Source organism: Sturnira hondurensis, unplaced genomic scaffold, assembly GCF_014824575.4.
Source record: "Sturnira hondurensis isolate 20B ecotype Veracruz unplaced genomic scaffold, ASM1482457v3 Scaffold0018525, whole genome shotgun sequence".
Taxonomy (NCBI): domain Eukaryota; kingdom Metazoa; phylum Chordata; class Mammalia; order Chiroptera; family Phyllostomidae; genus Sturnira; species Sturnira hondurensis.
Window position 1 is genome coordinate 2,569,376 of NW_028091156.1, and position 21,850 is coordinate 2,591,225.

The 21,850-nt window shown below is 43.5% G+C and overlaps 1 protein-coding gene across 5 annotated transcripts in view; it reads left to right on the plus strand.

Annotated features, from left to right (window-relative positions):
* The window catches only part of CDC42BPA (CDC42 binding protein kinase alpha), a 175,824-nt gene that overhangs the window by 149,196 nt on the left and 4,778 nt on the right, over positions 1-21,850 (plus strand). For 4 of the 5 annotated variants that reach the window (XM_037069511.1, XM_037069512.1, XM_037069513.1 and 1 more), the window contains 9 exons: positions 22-103; positions 1,925-2,141; positions 2,902-2,964; positions 3,938-4,531; positions 6,056-6,153; positions 8,548-8,632; positions 11,241-11,364; positions 12,305-12,422; positions 20,142-20,259. In XM_037069511.1, the coding sequence (XP_036925406.1) occupies positions 22-103; positions 1,925-2,141; positions 2,902-2,964; positions 3,938-4,531; positions 6,056-6,153; positions 8,548-8,632; positions 11,241-11,364; positions 12,305-12,422; positions 20,142-20,259 (1,499 nt within the window). Of the gene's footprint in view, positions 1-21; positions 104-1,924; positions 2,142-2,901; positions 2,965-3,937; positions 4,532-6,055; positions 6,154-8,547; positions 8,633-11,240; positions 11,365-12,304; positions 12,423-17,301; positions 17,488-20,141; positions 20,260-21,850 lie in introns of all 5 variants that reach the window. The other variant, XM_037069514.1, reaches the window with a different exon arrangement.

The following is a 21,850-nucleotide window of genomic DNA, read 5'->3' on the forward strand; positions in this document are numbered from 1 at the left end:
TATGTCTCCCTTTCCCTCCAGGGACGAAGAGTTCTCTGTGAGTTCGGTCTTGGCTTCTGACGTTATTCATGCAAGTCGAAAAGATATACCCTGTATATTTAGAGTGAGTATGTATGTGTGCTGTAATCCGATCACTGGATTATTTGTCTTCAATTAGTATATGTTTTGCCTCTCTGTTATGGATCACAAACTTAGCAGGAGCAGGCCCAAACCCGCATTCATTCCTTCGTGTCCTCCGTGTTGCCCGGTGCTCACATGCCTAGACAGTTAATGCTGGGTAAGCATTTAGTTCTGAAAAGCCTGTAGAAAGCATTAGTAGATGGCTTCTAATTCACGTTTCCTCCTGGACAATATTTTTGAGTCACAAATGAATTTTCAAATACGTACTACCACATGGAAAATAGATTAAGTGTGAGGTTTCTCAAGTTTTATAAAAATGGAAGTTTTTTTCTTCTAAATCTGATTTTAAAAATTAACATGTTTTTCAGTGTTAGCGCTTTGCAATAACCACTCCAGAACTTAGGGGCTTAAAATAACAGGGATTTGTTTTTTCCCCGTCCTGTGGGCCAGCTTTGCAGCTCCATCAGGGTCGACTGCAGTCCCTCCTGCGGCTGCGTTCAGCTCACTGGGGGCTGGAATGTCCAGAACCACCTGCCCTCACCTCTGGGGTCCTGTGCTGGCTGTGTGCTGGGCACTCGCAGTTCTCCCTGCAAACTCCGTCTGTGTGGTCTCCAGTCGTTCATGGACTCCAGTCGTCTCCGTCTGTGTGTGTGGTCTCCAGCCGTTCTGTGAGCTCTCCAGGAGCAAAAGGAGCCGCCGGGCCTCCTAAAGCCTAGACACCACCCCCCAGAAAAAAAGGCATCAGAACCCCTTTGCAGGCTGTTAGAGCAGCTGGTGAGGTCAGCCTAGATTTAAGGGGAAGGGAATAGAAGACTGGAATTCCATAGGAAGAAGAGTTGGTAGCCACCTTTGGAAGCTGTCCACCGTGCAGCCTTGAATTGGTGCATAAAGATAGGTAAAGAGAAAGGAGAACTGCTGGGACCTTATGCCTGTGTGCTTAGTATTTGTCTGTGAGTCTTGTGTCCCAGGTAGGTTTGACAGCGATGATTCTTTGTCTCAGTTCCTAGACCAACAGCTATGCTTTCTCTCCAGCCCCCAGCGGAGCCTTCAGAGGCCCATCTATTGTAACTGATAAACTGGGATTTTATTGTTGTGCTGCCTAAATTACTTTGCTAAAGTGTTTACTTACATAAAATTTAAGTCTACTCTGTTATACATGCTGTTTGCGTAAGGAAAGCTTCATTTACAGAGTAATTAAAGTGGTTCTGATCTTCTCTGAGAGGACGTGAGTTACTGATGTGAAATAAGAGAGTATTTCTGAGCACTTCAGATCTCTTAAATAAAACATGTTAAAAACTGGTGTGGTGCAGTGCTTCCGAGCACGGCCGTGGGACCCCCACTCTTGCCGTGTGCCCTTGGGGAGATGAACTTCTGCAGCACAGTGCTTGCATGTGTAAGATCAGAATGTAGTAACAATACCTGTCTTTCTGAAGATGTTAATAGGGTGAGTTAATTAATATTTGTGAAGTCTGTGATTTCACAGGGCCCAGTGATTACTCAGAAATGTCAGTTGCTGTTTTATGAGTGAGTGTGATGCATTTTTAGTGATAGTACTCTGGCGCTTGATAGCAAAGAAAATAAAAATGATACTGACATTTAGACTGGTATCTGCTGCCTTTTCTTTGCCATGAATTCTAATGCTAAAAGCTAGATATTTTTCTGATTAGGAATAGCTAACCTCTCCTCAAGTCACTCCTTAATGAATGCTCCCTTTGCAGACCAGTGCTGAGCAGACTAACCTAAGCATGAAACCGACTTTGAAGGGTGTCTGTTTTCTAATACGAGTTTGATTCATGTTTTCTAGGTCACCACTTCCCAGCTCTCAGCACCTAACAACAAGTGTTCGGTCCTGATGCTGGCGGACAGCGAGAATGAGAAGAGCAAGTGGGTGGGGGTGCTGAGCGAGCTGCACAAGATCCTGAAGAAAAACAAATTCCGAGACCGCTCAGTCTACGTTCCCAAAGAGGCCTACGACAGCACCCTGCCCCTCATCAAAACCACCCAGGCCGCTGCGATCATAGGTGGGGGTCCACAACAGTGCGCCTGACTGGCCACTCACCTGCCTGGTCAGCAGGGCTGGCCTTCCCCTGGGGGTCCCCGGTGTCCAGCCTGATGTGTGTCACGTCGCAGGTGCAGTGCATAGTGAGCGAGTCAGGCCGTGGGAAGCGTTGTCTCCCCGTAACCAAGAATAAGCACACTTTCCAAATGCATTTTCTTCTGCAAAGGCAGCAGTACTGGAGTTTCACTCTTAGCCTGTCTGTTCCCTGCTTGTGTGACTGAGAACAATAATTTCTTAACTCGTAAGTGTCCTTGTAAAATGTGGATGCTGATTACCGCACAAAGGTTGTGGGGACGTTTAAAGGCAGCGTAGTACACAGCAGAGTGCCCCACACAGAAAATGCCTCCAGAGACGGCTCCTCCTGTGTTGGAGGGTTCAATTTTCACTGTATGTGTATGTGCAGGTCTGACTCTCCTGTTCCTTTTCAGTAAATAATGGAAAGGTCGGTGAGCTGAGTTCAAGTGCCTTTCACAAATTTGTCCCCCAAAACAAGAAATGGGGCCTCATTTGGGGCACTCTCCTGTGAGGTTTTGATTTTTCACCTTTAGTGCATAAACATTTCCTCCTTTTTGTGAATATTGGTGTAGATGCTTTAAAAGACATGGAAAAAATTTAATAATAAAAATGCTATTGCTACTTTTATTTATTTGGGTTTTTTAATGAAATATAGCTATTAGTTTTACCCATTAAAAATGTTTCCTGTTTATTTATGTCTCACATAGATCATGAAAGGATAGCCTTGGGCAATGAAGAAGGCTTATTCGTTGTGCATGTCACCAAAGACGGTAAGAGAAACAGCCGTCCTGAATTCCGTAACCTACACACATGTGTTGTCTTTCTTGTGTAACTTTACTTAACAGTTCTCTGAATGAACTCTGGTTGTGTTTCTAAAGAAGGTAGATGAAAGAAAATACAACTTCATTCTTCCATTGTTCTAAAAGCACTAGAAGCAGTGACAGTCATTAAGATATGTTTATTATTGGGCTTTCCCCCCTAGTGTATTACAAATAAAGTTTTTGTTTTTTCAAGAGAAATTAAATACTGGCTGGAATAAAAATAAACCAATTTAATTTAGCATTCTTTTTTTTAAAAGATTTTTATTTATTTATCTTCAGAGGGGAAGGGAAGGAGAGAGGGAGAAAAATATCAATGTATGGTTGCCTTTCATGTGTCCCCCTCTGGGAACTGGTCTGCAACCCAGGCATGTGCCCTGACTGGGAATTGAACTGCGATCCTGTGGTTCGCAGGCCTGCGCTCAATCTACTGAGCTACGCCAGCCAGGGCTTAATTTAGCATTCTTGAATGCAGTGTTCTAAGTTTTATATTTATATCAAGTTAGGTTATGGGGAAAAAATGCATTTAAACTTAATTAGTTTATTACCGACACAAATACTTTTAGTGAAATATGAGTTACTCATCTTTTAAAAAATACAAACCCCATGGTAAAAGTTTCCTAGAACTTAGTACCAGTAAAAAGGTTGTTTGCTTGTTTGTTTAAGATCTGGCATGCCTTATCACATAGCAACTCTTGGCTGGGGTAGAAATCTCAGTGCTAAATTTCATAGTTCACCACGGGTGTGCCAGATTATCTTGTAATGGGTGTAATTGTGTTCCTCTTTCTCCCTGTGAGTTCTGAGCTCTTATTCTTCTGTGCGTAGATCTGTCTTTATTAGAAGTTGACTTATATGTATAATCGGGATACAGTGAATAACTAAGCAGAACATCTTGGATCTGATTTATGATGATTTCCTTGCATAGAAATCATTAGAGTTGGCGACAGTAAGAAGGTGCATCAGATTGAGCTCATTCCACACGACCAGCTCGTTGCTGTGATCTCAGGACGGAACCGTCACGTCCGCCTTTTTCCTGTGTCAGCCTTGGACGGACGCGAGACGGAGTTCCACAAACTGGCGGAGACGAAAGGGTGTCAGACCATCACTTCTGGGAAGGTGCGCCATGGAGCCGTCACGTGCCTGTGTGTGGCCGTGAAACGGCAGGTCCTCTGCTACGAACTGTTTCAGAGCAAGGCCCGGCACAGGAAAGTCAAGGAAGTCCAAGTCCCGTGCACTGTGCAGTGGATGGCCGTCTTCGGCGAGCACCTCTGTGTGGGCTTCCAGTCGGGCTTCCTGCGGTGCCCCCTGAACGGAGAGGGGGGCCCGCACAGCATGCTCCACTCCAGCGATCCCACGCTGTCCTTCATTGCGCACCAGCCAGTGGACGCCATCTGCGCGGTCGAGATCTCCAGCAAGGAGTACCTGCTGTGTTTTAGCAGCATCGGGGTGTACACGGACTGCCAGGGCCGCAGGTCCAGACAGCAGGAGCTGATGTGGCCGGCAAGCCCCTCCTCGTGTTGTGAGTCTCTCCTTTCAGCTGTCTTGTCTTTCTGTCTCTGCGCTTTTCCTTCTGCTTCATCTCCTAGATGTATTTATGGTGGATAAAAGGTTAGCCCTAAGTCATCCTTAGGGTTCTTCCTGTTACTGGCAATTGTGTTGTTTATGTAAAGTAACCATGCGTAGTTAAGCTTAGGCCAACAATGTCAGCATTAACGTGCAAATAATCTTTCTATGGAAAATTTCACATAGATGGATTTTTTAACCCATGTTGTTGTACTCTGGAATAACTGTAAACAGTTATCTTATGGCTCTCAAAAATACAGTATGATTATTAATATTTGGTAAGACTTCTTCTGGAGAAGTAATTACTAAGTGAATCAGTTAATCAGGTATGTGAAGGTAAGTGTAATAACATCTTACTCAGTTTTACATTTCTATCTAGATAGGCATTTACAATAGCTCATTACACTCTTTTGAGAAACACTAAGACATTGATAAGTTTTGGATACTCGTTGTGAGCCACGTCACTGCTAGGATATAACAGGTAGGAGGAGCATCCAACCCAAAATGCTTTGTCTGTAGTGGGAGGCCCCGAGCGTGTTTGAGTGTTGAGGGGAGGGAGCCCCGGGGGTGAGTGTCAGCACGGGGGCGAGTGTCAGCACGGGGGCGAGTGTCAGCACTGGGGTGAGCTCCCCAAGAAGGCCCGAGAGGGGGGGATGTGGAACCTATTCCCCTGTGCCAGGAGAGGTGGGCGACGGAGATGCGGTCAGTCAGGTTAAAAGCTTCAGTGGAAGAAAGTTCTGGAGAGCTGTATACACTTGTTACAGAAAAAGCAGAAAATCTAGATTAAAAAGAAGAAAAGAAAAATACGTCCAACCCTGTGAACCCAGACTTAACTATAATTAACGTTTTATTTCTTTTGAAATATATACTCTTATCTATGGCATCATGTTTAGAATGAATGCTGTTTTGTGACCTAATCAGAGAATAATTTTCGAAGTTTGACTTGTAATATGGAATAAGAATAAGAATTATGAAATATCTGGCTTTTTTGAGTAGATCAGCCAAAGTTTAATTCACGACCTTAGTGTAGATAAATCATCTCATCTCTCTTTGCTTGTGTCACAGTTTATTTATTCTTTCAATGAATATGTATTGAAGGTCTACCCTATTTATGTAACTGTGCTGGGTGCTTTATCATGCATTCGTATCTGGGACCAGAAAGTACTCTTACCTGAAGATTTCTCTCCTTGGTAGGTTTGTTTCACTGTCAATCGGTTAACACTGTAGGAATCCAGTACTTCACAATGTAATGAAATTTCTTTATAGGCCTAGTATTGGGCAAGGGAATAGTATACCCTGGGTGCCCACAGAGTCCTTCCATGTTGTAATGGCTGTGAAATATCTTGATGTTCTGTTTACTTCAGAAAGGTTTGGTATAGTTATGTGGTAACAGTAGGATTTGGGTGAGATTCCACTCTGTAATTATGTAACGTAGACCTTTCAGAAGTTTCCGGTTTGATAGTCCCTCTCCTTCTCCCAGGTTACAATGCACCCTATCTCTCTGTGTACAGCGAAAATGCAGTCGACATCTTCGATGTGAATTCCATGGAGTGGATTCAGACGCTCCCACTCAAAAAGGTGATTTAACATGAGAATGTGGGCTCAGCGAATTAATGAGTCCAAGTAAACCACTAGTATGACCATGACTGTTTAGCTATTTTTCACTAATTCAGCAATTTCCAGAATATGTAATTGGTAATCTAGGATTTAGCTAAGGGTGAAAAAAATGAAACCAAGCTGCTTAATTTTATAAGTAGCTCAACTCCATACTATTTGTATTACATTTAGTTTCACTGTATAAAATATGATTATTTCAATGAACAACTAGAATATATCCTACAACCTAAAATGTCAGCATTACCTTTGGCTATAATTTAAGGAGCTTTGAGAGTATATATTATTCTTAATTATAACTGTTTTTCATATAATGGTACGCAATTTAAAAATCCTGTGAGGGTAGATTTACAGGCTAGAAAACTGGTTAAAATTAGAATCAAAACAGTGTTTAAGCATCTCATAATTAAAAAATAAAGATTTCACATATTCATAGTAAAACACAATATTTTCCTTTAACATTTCGCTGTGATAACATAAACAGAAACTTTTACAAGTAGAATAGAACAGTTATGTTGCAAAAGTGGAGAGTAATAGTTTTGTACAGATGTATGTAACACGTGTCATTAGTTAGGGGCAGGGTTTGGAAGAATAAACAGAAGAAAGTGGCCAAGACTGTATTTCAGAGTCTTCCTCAATTTGAACCACATCATCAGTGAATAAAGCTCTGGTAAATGCTGCCACTTTGGATAAAGCTACTAAATACAGTCCTCCAGGGTGTAAATTTTGGCTGGTTACAAGTAGCTTTTCCTGTTAATTTTGTTATGTAAAGTTTACACTATACGTGAAAGAATATATGGCCTTTAAGAAGCTTAACAAAAAGCTGACTGCTTGTGAACACACCTGACTTCAGAGCCAGAACAGTACCACTGTCCCCGCCTCTTCCTGTGTTGTTTTCTCCGTCCCAAACTCCTGTCTCCCTCCAGGGAAACCACCGTCCACAGTGCTGTTATTCATTTCCTTGCTCTCCTTAAATGCTCCCAAGCACTATATTGGTCAGTTTTACTCCCTCCTACTTCATGCATTTGCTGTTTCTAAGACTCATCCACGCAGCTGTGTGTTCCAGCCGCCGTGTTGTGACATGTGGGTCTTTGCCCTCACTGGGTAACACACTGAAGTGGGCGGACAGACCGTAACTCACCTGTTCTCTGGTTAGCGGCTTCTGCTGTCGCGAGCAGTGTGCCTGCGGCTGCTGCTGCCTGTGGGCAGGGCTTTCTCCGAGTCCCAGGCCCAGGAATGGACTTGACGGGACACGGGCGGGGGCGGGGGGTCAGATGTCCAGCTTCACAAGCTGGTGTCACATTATTTCCCCAAGTCATTGTCCCAGTTGCCCCTTCACCAGCAGCGTGTAAGAGTGTTTGCTGACCCACATCCTCTCACGCTTGCCGTTGTCAGTTTTATAGCTCTCATAAATGAGCAGAGTGGTAACTCATTGAAGCACTAATTTGCATGTCCCCGATTAACTGTATTGTTTATAACCTTTTGTATGCTTATTCTTCATTCATATTTTCTCTTTTGTGAAATGTCTAGTCATACTTTGTGCTCATTCTTCCATTTGATTAGTCATCTTTTTCTTACAGGTTTATTGAAATTCTTTATGTATTATAGATACAGGGTTAGTAATGGCTATGGTGAATTTGTTCTCTGTTTATGACTTAACAATTTTTATGGTATTTTGCTGAACACTTATTTTTATAAAATAATAATAGTATTTCTTTGCTGAAATTTTGTTACAAACTTTACAATAGTTATATATATCATTCTTATCCTTTAGATTTCCTTTTACTGTTGTTTAGGACCTCTTTCTAACTCAAGGTCATAAAGATATAACCTGTATTTTCTCTGGAATGTTTTGCCTATTACATTTATGTCTTTAGTCCATTTGGACTGACTTCTTGTTACGGTGTGAAGTCGGGATTGGGCTTCCTTTCTTCCACGCAGACAGCCAGTTGCTCCGTCCCCGGCTCTCGGCGTCCCTCCCGGGCGTCACGCCGTTTGCCTCTGCCCAGTGCGCATTCAGTGCAACGAGATTCGTCCGGTGGCTGAAGTGGTGGTGTCTGCGTGTGATCACTGGGTCCCTAATAGCCTTAAGAAGTCAAATTTAAGGTTTAAATGTAGTTCTACTTTTTCTTGGGTCCAGAACTGTCTTCATTTAAAATGTTATTATAATTTTGTTCGAATTAGATAATTTTATACCTTTCCAGTCCGAATGAATGTCAATTTTTTGTTGATTTTCTAAGAAGGCTATCTTTTAGAGGGGAAGGACAAACTAAAGGTCTTTATAAATGGGCCGAAAGTTTTATGATTTAGTTTTTGAAGGTTTGGTTGAAATACTAATTTTAGTTTCTATTATTTTAGGCTCGACCTTTAAACAGTGAAGGATCATTAAATCTTCTAGGCTTGGAGACGATTAGATTAATATATTTCAAAAACAAGATGGCAGGTAAGCACACGCACACTAAGAAGTCAGTGGGCCTATTCTCTGTAAGCTGACTGCCTGGACGCAGCGAGGGACAGGTCCCGGAGTCAGACGTGGCTGCGTCCCACTCCAGTCCATGGCCTTAGCCACTGTCGCACTCTCTCAGTGGATTAGGGTTCACTGCTGGAGGAAAAGCCCTCTGTTCCCACTTGCATGGCCTACCACGTTATTTTTCTGGGGAATACCCAGGTAAGTAAGGAAAGTAAGACTGAGTGTGTTTCCTGTACTCTCCCTGCTGCGGAACCTGCCCAAGACCTGCAGTGCTAAAATCAGAACATGCATCCAGAGTCCCTCCTTGGGACCGTCAGGAAGCGTCTGCTGGTCCATGCGTTAGCCTCGAGCCTCGAGTCCTGGAGGTGCTGAGGACAGCGCAGGCAGCAGAAGCAGGGACAGGGGGGTCGCTGTGGCACACAGTGGCTGGAGGAGGGGTGAGAACCCTGGGGAAGAGGACAATGTCCGAGGGTGTGAGGTGAGTCCCAGCTAGGGGACAGTCCCCAGGGAGCTAAATAAGTCAGGGGCTTGCTAGTCGCAGTAGGCATGAACAGGTAAAATCTCACTGATTATTATTATGATATTATTGTAGTGCTCTCTTCTATACAGTAAAGTAAATCTCATGTCTTAGAAACACATTTCTGAGTAACGGAGGTATTTGTCAAGTTACAATGTTTTGAGGTAGACGTGTTTAATGAAGATGTGCTCATGGTACCTTATGTATTTAAAATGATTTAAATTGATTTACATGCAAAAATACATGGCATTAAGAAAACACATTAAAATGTTTATGCCGTTTTTCTCTGGGTAGTGGAATTAACATCTTAAGTTTTTCTCTTTTCCCATATTCTTCCAATACATTGGTATATTGCACTATCAAAAAGAAGACAGTCATGAGTTAGTTTGTTGGTAATACTACAATACACCCGCAAACTGGCTTCAGGTTTGCTGCCCTGGTGCATCTTCATGGCACCGGAGGTCTCGAGGCACACCGACTGGTGACTTGGGGGCAGGGTGTGATGTCCCCGTAGGCCTTGGGGAGGGCGGTCAGGTTTCGGAGTGATTCCCACTCGGACACAGACTCACTCACCATGAAGCTCATTTCTGAGGCCCCACACTCAGTTTTGTGTCTGTTTCTTAGAGGAATTCCGAATATTTGTCGGAGGTGGAGCCTACCCTGTCCTCGCCACGCATGGCCCTGATGATATTAATGTCCCTTACCCAGAGTGTCCACTGAGTGAGACCTGTTCCACCGGGGATTTCTCCTGTGCTGTCAGCTCTCAGCCCTCGGCGAGGAGTAGAGTGGACTTGGAGGGCCTGACAGACCTTCCGTGGAGTTGTCATGTCCTTTGGAAGGGGAGGAAACCCTGTTTCCTAAAGACCCTTTCCTTTCGGTCTTGCTTCCTCCTCCATCTCGCAGGGGCCCAGGGTGACCCTGCAGCCGCCGGCTCTGCAGACTCCCCCACTGCCACTGTCCTTCAGCAAGACCTGCTTCCTCCCCACCATGCTGAGGTTGAAATTGTGTTTTACATTCTCACCTACTATAAAAATGGTGTCCTTGTTCATGTCTGTTGCCAGGAAAGCCGTGTGATTAAGATGAGGGGACGGTTGCTTTTGTACTAATCATCTTACTTGGTTCTGTCTCACCCACCCATTTGGCTTCTTCCCACTTTTTTCTCGCTTAAGCTTTTTGGGTATTAAAACCGTGAGAAGATTGGCTTTTCTTTTTCCTGGTCTCATTTAGAGAAGAGTGTCCGTCATGTCGTGTGCTGTCAGTCTACTTTACAGCCTGTCTCCCCCCGCCCCCGCATGTGTGGGGGCCCATGGCTGGCAGTTGTGTTCACCTCTGTGTGTTCAAACTGAAGTGGAGTAAGGTGGGCACTGGCCTGCTAGTGTCTGTGATCAGGTTTCATCCGCCCCGAGATCAGGAGAGTAGAAATAGTGACAGTTTCCTGCCTCTACTGAAGGTGATGGTGGGAACACAGCTCCTCTTCCTGACTGTACACCTCACAGATTGCAAAGAAAACGATCTTGCAAAGAAAGCGCTTTAAGATGTAAAAATAATGGTGGTAGTTTTCATTTACACGAATAATTTACCGTTCATGCCTGGTTACTGTGCAGATTAGCAATAGCTCTTCAACGCCCCGAGCCATGGAAACCAGTCCCCAGGAGAAAGAATAGGGTGCAGTTACTGGGGGCGGGGCAGCCAGAGTGACGGGACACCAAGTACTGGGGGCGGGGCAGCCACAGTGACGGGACACCAAGTACTGGGGGCGGGGCAGCCAGAGTGGCGGGACACCAAGGCGACTGCACTTTTTTCTTCTAGTAACACAGTGCAATTTTATGCTTACAATAAAATAAAGTGTACTTTGTAATCTATGTTTATCTTCAGCATCTGTTTATATATGTTCTGAAAATTATTGCTTACTTGCTATGATCAACACACAACTTTTAAAAATTAGAATTACATATATTATACTCGCACGATTGGTTAACGTTTCTACTGTCTTAGAGATGAATGGGTAGAAAGCATTTTAAGCACTTCAGAAGACATTGTTGTTCTGTATTTTTTTTTTAACAGAAGGAGATGAACTAGTAGTTCCTGAAACCACAGATAATAGTCGGAAACAAATGGTGAGGAATATTAACAACAAGCGGCGTTACTCCTTCAGAGTCCCAGAAGAGGAGAGGATGCAACAGAGGAGGTAGAGACTTGGTTTCTCCGAGTCTCCCACGTGTGCTTGGGGCGTGGGAAAGGCTGCTGCTGGTGACACTGCGTTCGATTGAAAATTGGATCTCTGAGAAATCTGTCCTCCGCCTGTAGTGTTAAAAGCTGCAGCGATGAATGTGCACCTCAGGACAGTTTTCATTAACACTCTCCAAGATGCATGAACTAGATTCAAGTACCATATTTTGATTCATTTCTCTGTGTATATGGAGTAGTGACGGTTTTTAGAATCCAAACCTTGTTACAATATAAACATAGAACCTACCTGTGCATAATAGTAAACCTGTGTTTACTATTAAGAACTTCATATTAACTGTTCTCTTTATGAGCAAACAGAAAGAGGCTTGTGGTATTTTCAGTTACATGTAAGAACATTTCTAAGTGTTATCAATTATTTTAAGACATACGTAAATGTTCAGAATTACTTGTAAAATAGAACAGAGCTTCTTTGATGTCTTTTGCTAAAAGAATCCTCTCCATTTTCCCACTAAAAATTGTAAGGTCTTTTACTTAAAGTGTAAAACAAATCTAAGTAAATTTTTTAAAGATTTTATTTATTTTTATAGACAGAGGGAAGGGAGGGAGAAAGAGGGAGTGAAACACCAATGCACCAATGTGTGGTTGCCTCTTGTGCGCCCCCCCACTGGGGACCTGGCCCATAACCCAGGCATGTGCCCTGACTGGGAATCGAACCAGTGACCTTTTGGTTTGCAGGCCCACTGTAGCTCAATCCACTGAGCTACACCAGCCAGGGCCTTCTAAGTAAATTTTAATTGAGTATATTCTATTATTTTAATTCTATCTGTATTAACATGATTTCACATTTGTTTTTATGAAAAGTAAAGTATCCGTAATTTGTTTCTAGAGTTATGTAGCTCGATCATGGAAAGTGTCTAAACACATGTTTTCTGTTACAGAGAGATGCTCCGAGATCCTGAAATGAGAAATAAACTGATTTCTAACCCAACCAATTTTAACCACATAGCACACATGGGCCCCGGGGACGGAATACAGATCCTGAAAGACCTGCCCATGGTGAGAGGCTTGGTGGGGGCGTGGGAATGAATTGGGGTCAGAGTAAATGGGTGTGTGTGTGTACACGCTGTGTGTGCTTAGATCCATACAAGGCTTACTTAAAGGGATATGTTAGGATAATGAGGAAATGTTTATCTCAATATATCACAATGTATACAAAATGCATGATGATGTACCTGATGAGAAAAACCTAAGATTTGGACATTTATCAAAAGCCAAACACAACATGTTCTTGTTTAGTTGCCTCCCCTATAAACTTGTCCCATACCCAGATCTACTATTGCTAGTACAATAAACTGCCAGATCTGAAGGGGATTTGTACCAAGATTCAGAACTCGGTTACCAACTCACTGAAGTTTAGCAGTTGAGTACATAGAGTTGGCCCACCTCCACCCAGAGAGCCGGATTGGCGTGGCTGTTAATGGTCACACCTGTCAGCTAATTGTGGTCAAATCGTTTTCCTTTGCCTGGTGGTCAGTCTTACATTAAAAAGGCAAAGTCAGTCTTACATGTTGTTTTTTAACAACATAAAGATTGGATTCTTGGACCTATTGTGTTGAGATTAAGAATATTAGTATGCTCTATTTATACTTAACATTTCAGTATCAGAGTGTTCTCGACATGCTATTGAACCTTTAGCATCACCCTGTTGATCAGTGGTGATAACATCTAGATTTTGCACAGAATTTTAAGTGTGCCTTATATACTGTGGCAATTTGGGAGATGGTCTGTGAGTTTTGACCCACAGCTCTTTCTGTTAGGCAGAAAAAGTGATAGGTAATAAAGTTTGGTGTGCAGTCCAGTTTTTTATAGTAAAAAAAAAGCAAACCTTTAAAGGTAGTTTTGCATGTATTTCATGGGAGAAACAAAAAAGTGATGTGCATTCATTTGGGCCCAAGTTCCTCACTTTAGATATCCCAGTTAACTGGTTGGCCCTGCTTGTGAAAGAATGAATGTGCTATTCTTTCCGTTGTCGTTTTCATCATCCCTAAGACGTTGTTACGTGGCTGCAGTAATGCTCCTTCCTTTAGGGAGTTCGATCATTCATAATAGTTACTTATCCTTTTGAAACGGGGATTTTTATTAGCTCTGCTGGGTAATGTAAAGAAATTATACAAAAAGAGTATAGCTAATTTTCATATAGTAATTAAAACTAAAAAATTTAAAGCTAAGCATAAATATTAGGCTAAAAATATTGGACATAAATAAAGGCTGAGTCTAAATATTAAACTGTTATATTTAAAAGCTATACTGCCCTGACTGGGTGGCTCAGTTGTTTGGAGCATGGTCCCATACACCAAAAGTTTGCAGGTTCGGTTCCTGGTCAAGCCAGATACCTAGATTGCAGGTTCAGTCCCCAGTTAGAAGGCAACGGATTGATGTTTCTCTCTCACATCAGTGTTTCTCTCTCTCTACCCCCCTTCCTCTCTCTCTAAAATCAGTAAAAACATATTCTTGGGTGAGGATTTAAAAAAAATTTTTAAGCTATGCTGTTTTTTCAGCTTTTGCCTGGGGCTGGGATTTCAGACTTCTCTCTGTTCTTTTCCCATCCTGAACATTTGCTTACAGTCTTCAGTCTGCTTTTCCTTTATTCTCAGAAGGAAACATAATGTAGCTGCACAAAGCCTCTCTCCTTTTTCCTTCTGGAGTTATCTTACCGAGCCAGGTGCAAAAAGTACCTTAAGAGAGGGAATTTGTTTAATTATGATAAACAGTCGAAATGTGAACGTATTTATAGCTTCAATGTGATAGATGAAGTGGCATGTAGTATTTTAATGGTACTTTTTAAAATTTAGTTAATAAATACCTTTTCAACACCTCATATATAGTTAGCATTGTGGAGGGATAGGAAGATACAAATTTACAACAAACGTGTTGCAAAGCAGCACATCAGCAATACAAAATTCAGTACTTAACAAGACTTTAGTGGGCATTGTCTTTTGAAATTAATTTCTTTCACTTTTGCTTCATTTTGTTGTACAAAAAAAAATATAGTTTTCCTCTTGTATTTCAACAGCATAGCAAGAGGAAAATTTTTGAATAAATAATATTCTACATGTTACAGTATCTTAAGGTGAAATAGTTTTAGGACTTAATAAAATATTTTTCTGGCCCTGGCTGGTATAGCTCAGTGGATTGAGCACGGGCCTGCGAACCACACGATCGCGGTTTGATTCCCAGTCAGGGCACATGCCTGGGTTGCAGGCCAGTTCCCAGCAGGGGACTCACGAGAGGCAACCGTACATTGATGTTTCTCTCCCTCTCTCCTTCCCTTCCCCTCTGAGATAAATAAATAAAATCTTTAAAAAAATATTTTTCTGCTTGGTATTTTTCTGCCAGCAGGTGAAAAATCCATTTGCTAATGTTCCAGGGTTGTTTAGACCTCCATACCCCGTAAGACTTGGTCCCCGTACACCTGAGTCAGCACACCTATGCTGAACGTCGGATTCCCAACATTGTATGAACCTTTATATCAGAGCTCACCTCCTCACTCCATGTTTCTGCGGGAGAGAAATGTTTCCCCTTTTTGTTCCAAATAAAGCCCAGGCTTTATTACTAAGCACAGCAAGTTCAGATCTCACTTGCCAGAGGTTTGCCCCCCGACTTGGGGGCATGTGGCCTTCAGAGCTGGCCGTGCGCTCCCATCAGACCACTGGATTTTCAGGGTTTGCTGTTGTCAAGTCTGTGGACCCATGACCTCCTCATTGGTGCTTTTTGTCATTAACTTCAGTGACTTTTTGCCCTGGCAATTTTTAATGTTCCTCCTATTCCTTTCCTGTTTTCTTGCCATGTATGCACTTCTGTATTTCCAGGACAGGAAGCTGGTGTGAATTTTTGAAACCTGTTCACCTATACATGTATTGCATCAAAGATTTTGTGTGAGTTCCTGTTTTTTTACAGTAATGTCTCATTTTATTTTCCCCTGGCTCTTCTGCCTTTCACTAGCAAAGGGCATACAAGGTGGGTCTTCCACAGGCATCAAGTAGGTGGGTCTTCCACAGGCATCCACTTGCTCTCCTGGCACATGTTTCTGGACACACTGTCTACCAGAGCCATGCTCACCCTGGGGCAGATAGGTAAACTCAATGGCAATGTGCGTGCCTGGGCCTGCCTTTACTGAAAAGCTTGTACGCTGTCATATATTCTCAGAATTCAGTATGTCCTTTCTACCGAAATGGGATTACGTGTATTAATGAACTATTTACAAAAATGGAGATGGATCAATAGTGTAACGTTAGCATATAGAAGAAGAGTTTTCAAATACCAGAGCTAAGTTGTGTCATCCAAGTAAAGAGCACACACCCCCGACGTTTCTGTTTTACTTGTTCAAATCTGTATCGCTTCCCTATGAAATACTGAGAAGCTTAGAGAGTTTATTGGATGTCTTTGAAAGCTTGATTCTGTTTCTCTCCCACCAAAATGATTCTGAACTAGGCTTGTTTGCCTTGTGAATGTAGAAGAGGTAGGAAGAGTCTTTTTTTTTTGTTACCTCCTGTATCAGATGTGAGCCTTTCATGCATATCTTAGTGAGACAAGAGAATATAAATAGTCAAAACAGCGCGTATGTCTTAGAAGTATGTGCTGTATTCATTTTTCTTTATGCCAATAACTTTTTCCTTAAGTGGATACTGGTAATAAATGACAAATTTATGTCCAGTTGAATGCAGTAAGAATGTTTTACCTGTAGAAGATTTAACATGTAACATCTTTCTTACCCATTCCTAAATTGACAATAAATGATATTTCTGGCTCAGTGACCTCATAGAGCTTTGAGAAGTAATTTTTGTCTCTTAAAATTAATGTACATTTACATCATTAGTTTTTTTTCTTTTTGGAAATAACCTTAGAAAGTACTGATATCATTCACATTTCTAAATTTAAAACCTTATCCTTTATAGGAGCCTTTTTTTTAAGCATACATAATTTACCAGATTTTTTTTTTAAACAAAGCAAGCTTATGTCAGCTCATGAGAACAGAAATTCAGCATTTTCTCCCGCAAGTCACCAGCCTCTGCCTTGAACTAGGGAATCATGCAGTGTTTTCTGGAAACAGTTGTTCTTTAAGCGCTGGGTCTCCCGACTCCCATTAGAGAAGGCAGCTGGGTGCTGATAGCTCCCAAATATCCAGGAGTGGTTTTATCTGAAAAGCTAGGAGTCCTTGGCTCCGAAGGCCTTTTTCTCTGTCTGGCTTTGCATTATTTTTCAAGTGCACCTGAACATTTAAGGGAAGATTTTTCCCTGGTTAAAAAATAAACAATTGTTTTGGGTGTCTACTGGAGACAAACTTGGGCTGCTTCAAGGTAAACCAACAACTAATGTGTTCCACAGCTACCACTTTTATTATAGGAAAACAAGACCAGGAAAGCAAACTCGTATCACAGATATGTAAAACCTAGGACATGGCCTTAGGTGTCTAAAGAAACAGTTTCATAACACTTCCAGGGTGAGGCTGGTTGTTGATTCACTTGTTCTTTTATAAATTCTTGCTTTTTCTGTCCTTAATGTTTTTGGTAGATTTTTGCCATGTTTTCATTCTGTCATATAAGAAAATGCTGAAGTAAAATCTGAGTCTCCTTATGACTCTGAAAATCTAGTTTCTACTCACTTGACAACAGTAATAGAAGAGAATGATTTTATTGGGTGAATGATTCTTTGTGCGTGCGTGCGTGTGTGCAAATTAGCTATTTAAGTACCTGGTGCAGGAGGATTACAAAATTTAACTCCCTAAGGCCTAAAAGTATTTCATTAAGGATTCATTTCTGATGTGATATGCTTACTTCATTTTTTCTTCCATGTATGTTGTCTGAAATGTCACCTGTAACCAGCGAATCCATTTCATTACCTTGTCACCTTTTTCTCCTTCTGGTTGTTTCGATAGCCAGGCTTCCCATATCCGTCCCCTCACCGTCACCCTGGTCTGATCTCCTCTCCGGTCAACTTTGAGCACATCTATCACATGACTGTTAATTCTGCTGAAAAATTTCTCTCTCCTGACTCCATAAACCCCGAACACCCCCCGTGTCTGCGCCCTGTCCCCGGCACACCCAGCCTCACGGCTCTGAGGGTACGAACCACTATGTCAGGCGTCCACTTATACTAACCCGCGTGGCCGTCCTCTGCCTGCTGCTTCAGTAACCCTGCCGAGGGGATGCGCTCTCTGAGCCGTTCCCTTTGGGCAGCTTCCCTCTTGCTGGATTTCTGTTCTTCCTCCTCCTCTTCCTCCTCTTCTTTCTTCAAGTCCTATTGTCTTTCTTCTTTTGAAGAAAGAGATGAGGACAGGGGAGGATGTGAGTTTTCTTTTTGAAACTATATTGGAGGTTTTTGTTTTTCTATGTTTATTAGAATACTTCCCATCACGGAGACCGTGATGAGAAACAGCCCCCAAGGGGGTCTTCATTCCGTCCAAACAGAAAGGGACCCCAGCATTTCTGAATTTTCCCTAACTCATTCAGAGAGGTGTTTTCTATTTAGTGAAATTAAAGTCTGTAGTGTTTGCTATTCACGGGCCTTCTAGCTACAATAAATTCCTGTCACGGAGCTTTAAAATCTCCAAAACAAAAAATATAATACAACAGTATTAATGAATAACATTAAAAAACTACAGTAAACGAAGCTAGTCTTACAAATCTTTGAGTTGCTGGTGTGCCTTTAACTCCAACCAGGATCCAACATAAGAGAATTAAACTGAAGAGAAAAATCACTGCCTGCACCACATTCTGAAGGCCGGTCCAACGGGGCACCTGCCAGCAGCCCGTCGCCTCGGCCTCAGGTCGTCGTAACCAGGGGCTGAGCGGGGGCCAGGGGCCGGCGCCCGTTCCCACTGAGTGTCCATGTTTCCACCAAGAGATACATGTTGTACTTCTAACTCAAGGGAGCGTTTTCTTGTTAGTGTTACAGATAAAATGTTCGGATCAGGTCACGCAAATCCATCCTCTGGTGTCAAGAAATCAGGGCATCAACTTTTTATTTGTATATGTAGTAAATTAATTTTCCAGTAAAACTAGCTGTGGGATGTTTGTTTTCATATTTTGTGTTTTAAATTTATTCTAAATTATGTTTTAAATGTCACTGACCTAAAAGTATAATGTATCTTATTTAACAAAATAATTATTTATGACAAAATATGCCTTAGTGATCCTAGAGCAGTGTTGTATAAATCAGTCAGAATTTTTCATGTAAAAAATGGTGGAAATGTTGCTAACTTCATCATTTATAAATAGAAATACTGCTGGTGGGGGAACTTTTACCCTGATCTTAATCATACTTGTACATGAAATGAAAGGGACCAGCAGGTTAGGTTTCATGTCACTTTATAGTGACGTTGAACTATAGCTGAGTGAATGATAAACTGTTGGGATTTTTAAAAATAAAACGTATCTTCTGTGTAATATTCTTTTATTACTTCAACATTCAGTGTCACTAAAGAGCTGATATATTTTTTATAGGCTTCGTTTTTTGCCCTTTTGCTTCAGGGCAGGTTTGTTTTGTAGAAAAGGATGGCACCAGTGTATCGCAGGCTGGTAGCCAGAGTGGTAAGGGTGTAAGGGCTGGAGCCACTAGTGCCTGCCTCCCACGCTTTCCTTTGCTCCCTGGCATGCATGTCGTTGGCATCTTGCAGGGATGCTCCAAAAGATGCGTGAATGTTGAAATATTAGCACTGTTCCCCTTCATATTTTTTTTAGAGGAAAAAAGTAAAGCATTTGCCTTTAACAAATAACACTAGGAATTACATGGACTTTGCAAATTTGATACATGAACCAAAACCACTGCAGTTGAATTTGGGGCCAGCCAGCCAGCCCTCCACCTCTCTTACAGTGTGTGTGATTCTGCAAAATGTGTGATTTGGAGTTTTCCAAGTGGTGTCAGTGCACGTGTTGCAGGGCTGGCTTTGACTCTGCATTACTTGTTTTGCCATAATCTCCTCCAGCTGTCAGCCCTGACAGCCCTTCAGGTTTCAGAACATCAGAGTTGCCGAGGCGGCCACAGGCTTATGTTCCCAGCCGTGTTCAGGCAGCTCGTCCCCCACACCACTTCTCTGGGGGGTATGGCTTGCCAGTCACCCTGTGGCGCATTTACCTACCTTGGACATCTTGGAAAAACCATTCGCTCATTAGATGGAAGACTTCTCAAACCAGTATTCCAAAGTTAAATCACTTCACGTAAGCTGTGACTGGTGTAAAAGTTCTGTGCATGACTCGAATCCGTTCTGTTTGTGTGAGGTAGCAAGGATGCCCGGTGACTGGGGCTGGGAACATGTGAAGGCACGTCTCTCATGCCAGTGAAACATTTGCTTGAAGGAATTTACTCTTAATTGATTCTCCTCCAAATGGGATTGTTCAGCTGTTGAATTATCCTAAGCAAAGAAGAATCTCATACATAGTAAAAGCTTTGTTTCACTCATCTGCAAATGTCCTTGTAATTCTACCATTCACTGTCACTTCTAACAAAGTAACTGTTACTGTTCTCCCAACAAAACAATTTCTTATTTGTGGATAAGTGTTTCAGTGAGCATAAGGATCAGCACTTCTTGTCTGGGCCGAGGGCTCCTTTGTTAGGGCTTCAGTACCTTTGTGGGCAGAAGGGGTTGTGTTATCTGTTCCCTGTTCTTGGTTGCTCTGGTCAAGATCATTTTGTTCTTGAAATTACAGTGAAAAATAGACATGTCTGCAGAACATCAGCTTCTGTCTGCTTGACGAATTTTCTTCCTCTTGTTTGTAGAACCCTCGACCTCAGGAAAGTCGGACAGTATTCAGTGGCTCAGTCAGTATTCCATCGATCACCAAGTCCCGCCCTGAACCGGGTCGCTCCATGAGCGCCAGCAGTGGCCTGTCGGCAAGTAAGTGGCCCCGACTGCAGGAAGGTGGGTCGCACCCTGGGCTGCCCCTGCGCACCCATGCATTACCAGAAGGCCTCAGCGTCACGGCCCCTGCTGGCTATGCCCAGTAAGCAGTGTGGGTGTGATGCACATGGTCAAGGAGCCCTTTTAGAGCACAGGCCAACTCGGAGACAGACCAGTCACCCTGCAAAGTGTGCTGATGGGGATCTGCAGGGAATAAACGGGGTGCAGCAACAGAGCCAACCAGGGGCAGCTGTCGGTGTGAACTCCTGCCGAGAACTGGACGAATAGAGTCCTCTTCCAGAGATGCAGTCACCTTTCAGTCCTGTGTGATGGACAGAAGGCTGGGGGCTGGGGGTGGCGGGGGCCCTGGTGGTGGTTGTTGGGAGTGACAGAAACTAAAGCGCACCAGGTGGGTAGGTAGTTCAAGTAGGGTCTTGGAGAACAAGGTGAGACTTTTTTTTTTAAGGAGCATAAAGCCTTTGAAGAATTTTAAGTAGGGAAGGACGTATATCCACTTTGCTCCAGGCTGCCACACAGAGAGTAGGCCGGCGGTGTGCATCCCCAGGGCTGGCTGGCAGAGTGGCCAGGTGCGCTGCAGGGGGCCTGGGACCCGTGGAGGAGGAGGAGAGGAAACGGTCTCCGGATAAACTTCCGGAGGCAGAAACTAAGACTCCTGAGATGAACTAGTTGTGGGAAGGCAGGCGAGGGGAGGAGTTAAGGACGCTGTCCTGTTGGAGCAGGAGCAGGCGGTGATAAGATTTCCTGCCACTCTCCGAGGGGCCGGCTGCATCCCGGACCTGCACAAAGGCCCCAAAGCCCCCCCAGAACATCAGCCTGTTTGAGTAACTGAGAGAGGGTGGGGACGAGCTCAAGAATCTACCCTTTTGCCACAAAAGCAAGATAAGAGTCACCATTCATTCAGTAACCATTTCTAAGGACCTATCAGGTACCAACTCTCCCGCCAGGGTGCAGAGGGCAGCGCCACCCTGACGAGTACCTGCATTCAGGCCCTCGCAGTGCCTGTCGTTGGCCTGTTTTCCACTCCAAACGGCAGCGTCTCTTCTTGGCCTCTGTACAGAAGCCTGAGCTGACGGCCACGGGAGAGGAAACTGTGCTCCATTACGGGGAGGGAGGGGGCAGGGTGTGCCGGAGGCACTGTCCGTCTGAATAGAAGGACACAGGCCGCTCACCTCGGAATGAGAGGGCGGCACAGCTGGAACACTCGGCTGACTTCAAAATTCCAGTTTCATCTCGCGGAGTTCACTGAGGGCTTTGGTAATTCCTTGATCACATGGAATTGTGATCAATTCCTTCCCCACGACCGGTCTGTGAGAGGATCAGGTCGCACGGAGTGCAGGCTCACATTTAAAAGCCGTCGGTCGACTGCCTTAAGTGTTGCCCGTGGCCTTGGATGGTGTCCCAGCCGAGCTTCCCGAGGCTGCGGCGTTCCCTGCCGCGCTGGTGGTTGGTCACGCAGACACTGACGTCGGTGCCCGCGCATGCGCAGCTGCCGCTGCCGGAGGCGCGCCGAGGGCGGCCCTTCGCTGGGCGGGTTCTCGGGTCACGAAGTGACTTCAGTATTTTGGTG